The sequence below is a fragment of the Brachycentrus maculatus genome, unplaced genomic scaffold, assembly GCF_059751285.1.
Source record: "Brachycentrus maculatus isolate JH-2025_06_01 unplaced genomic scaffold, ASM5975128v1 h1tg000512l, whole genome shotgun sequence".
Classification (NCBI taxonomy): domain Eukaryota; kingdom Metazoa; phylum Arthropoda; class Insecta; order Trichoptera; family Brachycentridae; genus Brachycentrus; species Brachycentrus maculatus.
This window is the reverse complement of record NW_028281258.1, coordinates 329563-341932: the sequence shown is the minus strand read 5'-3', so window position 1 is coordinate 341932 and position 12370 is coordinate 329563. Positions and strand designations below refer to the sequence as shown.

Genomic DNA, 12370 nt, shown 5'->3' with positions numbered 1-12370 from the left:
TTTTTGCTAAGAAATCAACAGCAAAGTTGTATTTAAAATAACTTTTTATTTAAAATACTTTTGTGTATGTAGATCCCTATTCAGAAAAAACAGAATATGTTATTAAGACATTTAAAAAATAACCAATAAGTATTACTTTGGTTTTATCACTTTTTTCAAAATTAATAATAAATCCCTTACCGCACCCCAATGGTGCATAGGGCACTGCTTCATATAAACGCAGTATTAACTCGATCAATTACACATGAAGGAAAGGTGATCAGCCCTCCACTTCAGGTACCAGTCCAGTGTAATATTGAATAAATATTAGAGTGAAAAAATCACTTATATTTATTAAACCCCCCTGGGAATCGAACCCGGGACCTCCAGAACGGTAGCCGAGCATGCTGACCATTACACTACGGAGGCGGACAAAATTAAGCTTATATAATTTTTGACTTTTTCCTAAAAACAAATACAAAAAAAGTTAACGTTTGATTTAGCAGGATACTTTAGATAAATTTAACTTTACCTCTATGTATTTGGTATTTTTTTTATTTTAAAGATAAATTTATCTGCACTATGTAGATAATGTATTGTTATCTAGGCCATAGTGGATCCAGAGATTATTATTGTTTATTACCCATCACATTAATTGAATTGTGGAAGAATAAGAGCAGTTAAACATAAATTGAACGTTTTCCAGGTTATGTATTTTTTACTGCATTTTTATATTCAACACTCTGGATAATGGAGTCTTCTGCATTACTTAAAATTGCATATAACAAAAAATAATTATAACAGTAATATCACAAAATAAAAAAAGCACTTTTCAGCTGTAGTACATTATGTAATTACTTAGTTTTATATGATATATACAGTTGAACTTCCATACAACAAAGTTCTCCCAAAAACAAACATTTTTACTAAACAAAGAACTTTAATGACATTTGTCATATATCGCTCACTCCTTTCAAGAACGTCATAAATCAAAAATCGTCAATTTTCAGTTGTGCATGTTTTCAGAATGCCCAGAAAATGTACTGTATCCCAGCAAAAGCGGCATATTTTTTACTTAATATTTAACCGCTATAGGGCAGAAAGTGTTGTTTTTGCATTTTGAAGAAAAGGTATTGTTTAATTATTTTTTTAAATATGCTAAATATTTTTCAAATGAAGAAAAAAACCTTCAGGTTTTACCTAAAAAGATCTGTTGCACAGTAAAAAGTTCAATAAGTGGCTTGATATTTATTTTTAATGCATTGTATTATATTTTTAAACTTTAAAAACATTCTCCTGAAAAATCAAATTTTTGATTTATGACGTTCTTAAAAGGAGTGAGCGATATGTATTCTACATATTGAAAAATTAATTTCTATCTTACAAAGTTTTTTTCTGAGATTCATCTCCCATAATACCATTTAGAATTATGCAATTAAATATTTAGAGTTTAACACGACGCCAATGAGTTATAAACGATTTTACCTAAAAACTTGGTAGTTGAAAGTGGCTGTAAATTATTATTTCAGAAATTCTCAATTCCAGATGTGTAATGTTAAAAATTTCATACACATTTTGATCGCGAGTGTTTAATTTATTTTTCAAAAAATCAAGAAATTTTACAAAAACCAGAAAGGTAATACCTCTTTTCCTAATATCATATAATATATACATATGTATAGAATTGTATTAAATACATACCATAATTACATATATTCCCTATGAAAAAAATCATATATTGCAAACTGTTATTGCTGTGTTTACCAACTTTTTAATATGGAAGTTCTACTGTAAAAATATATATTTAACACATAAGCGTTAAATATGTACATGATAACACTTACATATACTAAAAAAACATGAGCAAATTCTTAATTAGGTAAAATGAAGTAGTAAAAATATATTGTACATACTCCCTCTGTGACATAACAATTATGTATTACATTCTCTTAGGTAAGGATATGACTTTTCAAAATGATTTCAAAACTAGAATATCAATAAACCATTGGTCATCGAGATCCTGCTGTATAATATGGCATACATTTCATCAAACCACAATCAGTTAATCGCATATTGTCACCTTCTCTTGCAAAATCTGAAAATAACAGGCCTGTAAACAGAATACAAAAATTATTAAAATATGTTAGTTGTAAACAAAAAACAAAAATTATTGAAACATTTTAGTTTGGGTATAAATCTACATATTGATAAAGCTGAGAATTAAATTAACACACTTCAGACAGGAGAGATATTTCTACTCGTTGGGTCGATTGATGCTTAAGGACGGGAAGAGTATTTTTACCTTCTGCGCCGGCCTCATTTCAAAGTCAGAAAAGAAGGAATTACACATTTTATGTTTTTATATAAATATTATGTACCAATTTCATTTTTAAGGTCTTAACTATATGTACACAATTATCAAGCAAGTGTTTTATACGCAGGCGTATAAAACACCCATACAAAATGTTTAATAAAATGAGGTTGTAAAAATTGGCTATATGTTAACACTAGAAATTTAAAAAGGTGTAAGTTGCACAGGTCAATTATTAATACTATAAAAAGATATATCTATTACCCTCATATAAGAAAATATAGATATTTTTTTTGATTATATTTATTTTCAGACTTGGTCCATTAAAAACAATAATTATACAAGAATATAATTTTAAAGAATGTGATTTACAGAAAATCAAAAACAAACCTATGACAAAAATTACAATAAGATGGAGACAGTCTGGACTCATTCAGCAATTATTTAAATCTAGCCAGATTTACACCGAAGAAGTTCAGATTATGTCTCTAGTTTACAACACAAACACATAGGAACATTAAAAACCGCAATTTGTTTTATGGAGATCGAGGAATATCTTCATTATTTCTAAGTTTACAAGTCTGAATATTAAATATTATTTGACCCAGAAATAAAGGTACATCTGTATAAACATTTAATATCTTAAAGTATAGTAATTGAGTCAATTTAAAAAAAAATACCTTGAGGGTGGTAAACATTATCCCAAGTTCGCCATTTTGCATCGATGGCTCCAGAAAGTCTTCAATAAAATGAATTTCTGAACCGAGCTGCAAAATTCTAGCTCTCACTACTACGAAATGAAACACGGGAAACAATTCGTCCATTGTCCATAGATATGTGGGTCCTAGTCAACCAAACAAAAATACATGTTTCTAAGTAGGTATTAGGTATTCTATTTTTAAAAAAATGAGGATATTGACAGCAAATAAACAACTACTTTAAGATTAAAGTTCACAGAAATCAACACAATATAGAACTGTATTTTCAATTAAATTATTATTGATTCGGCATTAACTTTGTGGAATGACACGATTATTTAAAAAAAAAAAAACACTTGTATAATACCACATAATGATTAATTAATTTTTTAAAAATATGATCAATTCTCTTAGATTTCTATAGATTTATCTTTGGCTGTTGACATAGTTTGAAATTAAGTTAATTCTCTAATATTATGTACATAAAAATAGTTGCAAAATATCCTTTAACTGAATCAAATTGAATATATATATTAAATTCATGCAAAGTTGAAACATATATTCACATTTTTTTTATTATACCCAGAAATGGATAGAAAAAATTCTATCCATTTTCAAAATTACAAATCCATTAATTAGTGTAAAATAAAAGAATACCTAATTCTTTCTGCACAGCAGCAGTTATTTTCTGGAAAGTACTTTTGATAACAAGTAATTTTTCCATTGGACAAAATGTAGTCTTCAGTTGCTGTAAAGTATCCACAGCTTCAGAGAATAGTTGGTCCTTCACCGGGGAAAAGGGTGGAGATCCAATGGACGTTTTAGCCGTATAGCATATCAAAAATTTTCTGCAAAATTTGATATAGTTAGAATGACCATAAACATATCGTAGTCGTACAGGAGAAAGTGACCAACTAACAAAACGTAAAATGTTCAGGAGGGCCATTTAAGTCACTTTTGTTTGGCATGAAAATAAACATCAATGGAGTTTTTTTAACAATTCAATATATTATATTATACTTCCAAGTTTAAAATGCTTTGGGATTTTTTTCAGGACAAGATTAAGCTAGTAAGACATCAAACAGTCAATGATCAAGTTTTTGTGAAAAATGCACTTGGTCACTTTCTCCTGCATGACTACGATATACCTGTTTTCAAAAAATAATGCTGTATTTTGACGCTTGCAATGTCGATCCAGACAAACGTCAAATCTTAATTTTTTTTTAAAGTACATGAGAACAAGATTTCTACTTACTGATCAATGCCAAGGAAAGACATGAGGGTTACGTCTGTTTGCCGGTTCCATTTCAATAAGCGTTTCCAATAAGCGACATCCTCTTTCTGATGATGCAGTGCATATAGTACATGCAAGGAAGGGTGAACTCGGGGGAGCAAGAGCGGTTGTACTATTCCAGACACAGACACTACTTCATCACTGAAACGGAATTTAATTTATATAGGATCTAAATTGAGAGTCTTTTTTATGTGTTTCCAATAATTTAGTAGAAAAACATGTATAAACATAAAAGACAACAACCTTCCAATCCCACAAAATGCTCAAGAAAAAGAACCTTTACTGAGTTAACTCATGCATTTGGGAGTTTTTTCATATTTTTATATATAGCCAAGAGCCGAGACTGTTACGCTATATACTTGAAAACCAAATTGTTGAGAGTCCGAGAACACAATATTACCTGTATATGAAGATATAAGTCGATAAAAAGAAAAATATAATTATTTTTTGACATCTCATCAAAGATGAAGAAAAATATGGAAGTCTGGTCATTTACGGGGCTGACGACCGTCATAGGCTGGTTTAAATGATCACAAGAACTTCACTAGAGACATCTATTGTTGAAATTTAAAGAAGCTTTTTATTAAGCAGAAATTCTTATATTAGTAGTATGTGCGGTCCGAATCCTGGATTATAATCACACACATGAGAAACGCCATAAAATACCATTTTCATTTTTATTATTTAAGCTTATAATTTGACCAGATAATTTATTTACAACATTTTGAGTGTGTCCAAATACTTGTTCACAAAATCTGGATTATCTCCAATTACAAGAGTTATTTTCATATTATTTTTTGACATCTCATCAAAGATGAAGAAGAATATGAAAGTCTGGGCATTTATGACGACCGTCATAGCCTATGACGGTCGTCAGCCCCGTAAATGCCCAGACTTCCATATTCTTCTTTATCTTTGATGAGATGTCAAAAAATAATATGAAAATAACTCCTGTAATTGGAGATAATCCAGATTTTGTCAACAAGTATTTGGACACACTCAAAATATTGTAAAGAAAAATATTAATAGCTTACTTGGTGAAGTCATCATCTTCGCCCCCGTCTCTCAGCACTATGTAATTATCCGGGGGCGGTAGAGCGGGAAATAGCAACCGTATAACGGAATAGATGCGAACAGAGAGGCACTTCAGTTCGTCCACCGTGTGTGACAACAAAAGCGGATGCACCCTAACTCCTCCATACGAGGCGCTGAATGCTGTAGCACAACCAGACACAAGTTGACCTATTGGATGAGCGCTAACCTCACATGCCTACAAATGGTCAAAATATATCATTTTATTTAAATGTCCTCTTAAATATATCATTACTTAACTTAATCTCATGTAAATTTTAATACCGTGTAAAAAAATTGGTTGCTGAAATTTAAGAACGAGTCAAACAAACAATTTCTAAAACATACCGTTATCCTTTACATTATCTTTTTATTCAAATGTATCTATTTTATAATAGTATATATCGTAGTCGTACAGGAAAAAGTGACCAACTACCAAAACGTAAAATGTTCATTTAAGTCACTTTTGCTTCGCAAGAAAATAAACATCAATGCAGTTAGTCATTTTTAACAAATCAATATATTATACTTCCGAGTTTAAAATCCTTTGGGATGTTTTTCAGGGCAATATTCAACTAGTAAGATATCAAATAGTTAATGATCACGGTTTTGTAAAAAAATGCACTTGGTCACTTTCTCCTGTATGACTACGATATGTAAGTAGGAAGAGATCTGCTACCGAATGTTTTTTTTTTTTTTTTTAATTCAAATATTTTTATGGTACAAAGGAAAAAGGTGGAAAGAACTCCATATATTTAAAAAAAAAATAATAGTTAAAGTATATGTAAAATAATAATAAGAGTGTGAAAATAAGATAAAATAAAGATGTTTCAAACCTTTGATATATATTGTCTTATTTCATTATATGATTCCATGGTCAAGGAGGTTTGTCCATAGTGGGGAATAAAATCTAATCTCTCCGAAGACAGTTTGTTATCGCTTTTCTTGGAAGAGTCCATTGAGAATGAAGAGTGAAGATCGTTGGAATCTTGGGCGTTAGAAAGAATGACCGCAATATTACGCCAACATTTCTCATTCCAAGAGCAGTTGTTGAGCTTGAAACTTTGATCCACCATTACCGGAAGAAGGTTGTCGGGAAAGCCGAGTTGCTCGAAGCAATGGCGGAATAATCCATTCCACTTTTGGCTCGGTGGGACACTCAAATATCCAAACGAGTTAGGTTTTGAATTAGGCGGTGGGGCAGGGTTGGATACATTCATATGGAGTGTTCCGGAGTTTATTTTTACTCCATCTGTCCAGGCACCATTAAACGTTCCTTCGATGCAATCTCCACTCGAGAATGTTAATGTTCCTTTTCCATTAAAAACACCAGCCGATCTGAATTCTCCTTCGTAATGAGTTCCATCCTCAAATATCATAACTCCGTGACCCTTTAAATTAAACAAAACATATTATAGATGAAAACATTACAAGCAGATAATGATTTCTACTCATTCATTGTATCTTCGGCATATAATAACAATTGTAATGATATTTAGATAAAAACAAAGCGAACAGTCTTGCATTTTTCAATTTTTAAGTATAGAAAAATGTTTGGGTGATAACAATCCCTTAAATGGTAAATTCATTATTGATTATTTAGGTTCTTTGAAATATTACAACATATTCAAAATCATGATCCATCGAAAAGTTAATGCTGAATCAATATACAGATGTTATGTAATAATGTATATATCAATCCAACTAACAGTTAAGGTGTCGTTCATGAATACTCCTTCGTAGTATATTCCATCCAAGGTAACAATTAGCCCACAGCCATTTTTCTTGTTATCGCTCCAAGTTCCGAGGTACTTTTCTCCTTTACCAATATCATCCATGACGCCATAACCTTGTCGGACCCCCTGAGCCCACTCTCCCATGTATATTGTCGCTGTGGATGTTGTGAAGTCTCCCTGTTTCCTCACTCCGTGACCGTGTGCTAACCCGTCCTTGAAGTACCCTTCGTAAATATCTCCAGATGTGTACTTCATGATACCAAATCCATTTTGTAGGTTATCTTTCCATTGACCTTCATACACACCTACAATATAACAAAAACATGAATAAAAACAGCATTGAAAAGATTATCTTATATAGCTCCAATTATAAATTATAAAAATGAATACCAATATTGGGTATCTCCATTCTTCCTTGACCGTGTATTTGATTGTTCTGAAACTGTCCGAGATATGTTTTCCCATCTTGCCACTCCATTTTCCCCGTACCGTGAAGTTTTCCGTTCAACCATCTCCCAGAATATTTGGCATCCTTGTACAGTTGGCTTTTATTTGTGTAAGTGTACACGGCTGTTCTTACAAGCGGAGGATTCACGCTGCTAGTTTTATTCAGGCTTATTTTGATTGCTGTTTGAAAGTCCAGTAGCCACCTGAACTTTTCTTGAGATGTCGGAGCGTACACAGTGAAAGAATCTTCGGGTGTAATTACCCTAATAGCATTTTGTAAAGAGTCAGTGTCGTTTACGGGCTCTACCCAAAGCGTGGCTAAAAGGTGTATATTTTGACTGCTTCCATTAATGTGAATGAAAATATCATTGAGTAATATAAACCAATGAGAACTAAATCTTCCAGAATGAAGAAGAGATAGTGGATGAGCTTTGGATTCTCGAAGCAATCGGCGTTCCGGAGTTCGGAAAATTTCTAATGTTTTTCCCACACTTTCCCAGAATGCCTTAGTTGCATTGGCATCGTTCTTTTTTCGATCTTGGGTACTAATAAAAGAATCCCATTTAGAAAGAACATCAGCTAACTTTTGCTCGATACACACTTTGGCATCCGACGGTGAAGAACGAGAATTATATTTAGCGAGTGACTGAATAATACATTTATATGTATTGAGTCGACTCAAAGGATGCATTATAGCGTAAAATATAATGCCTTCAGATATGGTTTTATTATTTTTTTGTTTACTCGATGGCAGTTTATCATTGAATAAATTATTGAGTGCGACCGATACATCGAGATATGAACTCATCAGGTTAAAACCGTTCAAAACAATAATATTACAAACTGCATTTAAATATCTTTCATACAAGGATATGTGTTCCTCGCAGTTTTGGATCAAAGCGATTTCTGTAGCTTTTTTATGGCCTTCTGTGTACTTCCAGAATGATAAAACATTTAAAGAAGTGAAATACATAATATCGGCATAGATACTACAGAGTGATTCGAAGATAGAGGAGTTGCAGGTTATAGCGGCAGTTACTTTCAGGAGCGGTCTTACGAGAGATTGGTGAACAAGAATCATTTCTTCTAGGAATTGCTGTTCTATGGCCAAGTCTTGAAGAGCCAGAGTCTCTTGCATATGACGAGATTGAGAACAAAATAAGCTCAACACTCCCGATGATAAGATATGACAGGTAAAATTGAGATCAGCCGAAAGCGTAGTATAAAAATCCAGATGCTTTTTAGAAGGACGAATTTTGGTAACTTTTTTATGACTATCGGAATCTGTGGATTTTTTTCCCTTTATGGATTCTTTAAGATTCTTCGCATCCTGAGTGAAAGCGACATTATATTTTCCTAAGAAGAAAAGATTTTCGTCTAAGGTGAAAACTAAGGTATGATAATCACCGCACGATATATCGCGGGCTCTATCCGTGTTAGAGTTAGCCGAGAAGAGCTGCGGACTGCTCTTGTCTTCGGTGGAATCGGTGCTGACTTGATGCCAAGCATTGTGCCCCCAACCGAACACTCGACCGTCCAAGGTAATAGCGGCGCAATGTGATTTCCCACAAGACAGTTTGTGTATACCGAGATTGGACAATCTGGGTATACAAATAGGCTGAGATCGCTTGACAGTGTCTCCTACACCCAGTTGCCCGTTGATAGCCTCACCCCACACCCAAACTTCGGAATTCAACAAATTTTGACCAATCTTCACGAGCATTTTGGCCCTATCGTGAATCACCGTTTGGGAATGCTCCTTGTCACTCATGGTACTGGAAGACATTTGTATGTCGTCCATCTTGTAGTTAGAAGACAAGGAGTACATCAAAGGGTTCAGTTCTTCGGCCAGAAGGTTTTCGTACTCTTGCAGAGCGTCGTTGGTTTCGCTGCTCCCGCTCATGTGTCTCGACAGAGTGGCCACCTTGTCTCCGACTGTCTTCACCCCTTCCACCACGAGGTTGGTGAGGTTGGACACGTTCTCTTTGATGATTCTCGTAGGTCGTTCCGTGCACTCAACTAGGTAGTCTTCTCCCGCCGACACCCAGGACAACTGTTTGGTGAGGAACTGTTTAGCGGCTTCCGTGTTAATAAATATCATGTTGGGTTTATCTTCGGAATTTCCTTCTTTGGTAAGTGCGGTTGAATTCTCCTCGGTTACGGTTTCTAGAGCCGTTTTATTTTTGTCGTCGTTCGTTTCTTTATTTGGTGTTAAAATATTTTTAGAGTTTTCATCGAAATGTATCTTGGTTAGCTCGGAATCTTCTGTGGAAGGGCTGGTGTCCTCGGTGGGGGTGTGGGGGCCGTGGGGGTCGGGGTGCGTGAGGGCGGCCGAGGTGCTGCTCGTGTCCTCGCTGGACTTGGCCACGGCCATCCCCAGGGGACACGTGTCCGCGAGGGACACTTGCGAAGGGGTGGACATCCGCGTGGCCGTCTGGCACTCCAAGCACGAGGAAGTGAACACATCCTCATCATTTTCGCTGTCGGTTTCATCGTCGCATATTTTCTTTCTCACGATGACAATTCCAAACTTTTCTCCCACTACAGCTTGATAAACAGTTCGTCCTTCAAAAAACAACACTTTTTTAGGTTCGGTCGAATTGATAGCGAGCTGAGGCATACAGCCCGAGGCCCAGAGTTGCCCACATTTACTAATATATAAGAGACCGAATTCTCCACCAGCGATTGATTTGATTTTAACTCTATGACTAGGCGTTTTGTGGCCGTGGTGGCAATTCCTCGCATCTTCCCTTATTATAAGTTCTTCCTTGGACTCCCACGAACCGGGATCACATTTAAAAACCTGACCCGATGTATCCACATAGTACAATTGCTTGTTATAAGACGCAATATCGACTGCGCTAAAATCGGTAATCTTTTCGAAGTGCAATATTTTGGAAGAATTTTCGAGTATGGCGTGGTAAAGACATCGATCTTCGCACAATACTATAACATCATTTTGAATCACAGTAATTTTAATTGCACCTATTCGATTTAACCACTCATTTTCGACACTCAAGCTCTCCAAGCCCCTCCAGAAACATAAGTGGTCCATAATTAAAAATATATAAATTAAAGGATAACATAGATCCGGCACATTTTGCTCGTGCGTATTTTTAAAACGATATTTTCGACAAATAATTGAATGTCACAAGTTTATTTTACACGGTAATATAAACATTTTTTAGCAAAAATAACGCAATATTTTGAAGAAATGTCAAAAATCTTAATGGACCATAGACAATATATTTTAGAGAATGCTGCAACTGTCAAAAATAAAATCATTGTGGCAGTAGTAACAAACCTTTTTATTGCAAGGTCATTTTTTTACTGAATTTGTGTAACTGGGGATTGATAATTTTTGTTTTGCTCTAGATAGTCAATTGATAGTTCAGTCATACTGTTAACTTTTAATTTGAATGATTCATGGACCTACCTGGCTACGTGGAGTAGGATTTTTCCAAATGGCCGCATTTTCTTCATATCATTTATTGATGTACCCATGGCGGTAATTAAGTGCTTTTATGGATAAATGGGGAGTTTAGTGTTTGCAGATAAATGCTATATTAACCTTTCCCTTCCGAAGCTAAAATAAAATGCGCGTCCTGGTGTTGGGTAGCCACTACACAATAAAAAATTAGCAATTTTAAATCGGAAAAATACGGACATTCATAGTTAATCCCCTTAATTAACTATAAATGAAGTAAAAAATTATAATAATTTAGATTTATTACCTGAAAACATTAAAAAACCATCTGGCAACGCTCACGGAACAAGCATAGGTCTACACTTGTCGGAAGCTGAGAAGCTACTACCGTGGCATGCCGCTAGAGAATATTGAGCTTTGAGCTACTCACGCTTGCACAGTGCAAATATGCAAGAGTGAGATGCGAATATAGTGTCGCGGTTCCCGTACACTCTTCACGCGCTATTTATACGCGAATTTGTTTTTGATATTCACAAAATACCTCCGATGTACCCAATAAATTCTGATTATTATTAATATTATTTTTTAAATTAATGCGTAAATATGTTATGGAGGAATACCTAAAATTTTAGCCTTGTATTTATTATATTTAAACAGATATTGTAGTTATTAGAAGCAATGTGTACTAAGTACACAACACCAGGACGGGAGGGTTAATAGAGCCCTTTTGAACTCACAGAAGTCGATGAATGTGGGTTAAATTATGATTGCAATGTGAAGGTCCACCATAGTTAATTAGAATAAATAACATTCAATTACTTTTATAATATTGTTTTATTTGTTTAAAATTTTGTGGAGAATTATATAAAATTTCTTATATAAATAATTTCAATCCATTCATAATTTAATATATTTTAATATAATATTTTATTTATATGTACAAAAATAAATAAATAATCTAAACAAAACATTCCATACAAAAACCAATTACAAAATATGGATATATTTACATGAAAATAACTGACAAAAAAAATAATAAAAAATGGGATTTTACACTGTCACTAATATTCTTAACTATTTTTATTGATAAATATCAAAATATAAATACAATATCACATTAAACTAAAATGTAGATTATTTTACTAAACAGTCTTATTTATACAGTTTTTCGATTACATTATAATTATATTACATTTATTCACAGGTAATACATAATGGCTAACTATGGAATAAAAAGGAGTGTGAATATATATACATGTACCAACACAAAATAAGAATCGAATTTTGGAAGAGTGTGAAAGTTCAAGACACTAACCACGGGACCACAATCCGACTATACCCAATGTTCGCACTGTTCACATACTAAAACAAGTTATACAATAGACAATTTACAGAATGGATAGTGAG

General features: G+C 33.7%; 1 protein-coding gene across 1 annotated transcript; it reads right to left on the bottom strand.

Annotated features, from left to right (window-relative positions):
- On the bottom strand, positions 1-10779 carry Als2 (Amyotrophic lateral sclerosis 2). The gene is made up of 8 exons (XM_088272601.1): positions 7480-10779; positions 7063-7394; positions 6190-6744; positions 5317-5552; positions 4244-4423; positions 3646-3836; positions 2971-3134; positions 1-2089 (listed from the first exon to the last, which is right to left on the bottom strand). The coding sequence occupies exons 1-8, from the start codon at positions 10589-10591 to the stop codon at positions 2042-2044; spliced, it is 4818 nt and encodes a 1605-aa protein (XP_088128727.1). The 5' UTR covers positions 10592-10779; the 3' UTR covers positions 1-2041.
- Between the last annotated feature and the right edge of the window lie 1591 nt (positions 10780-12370).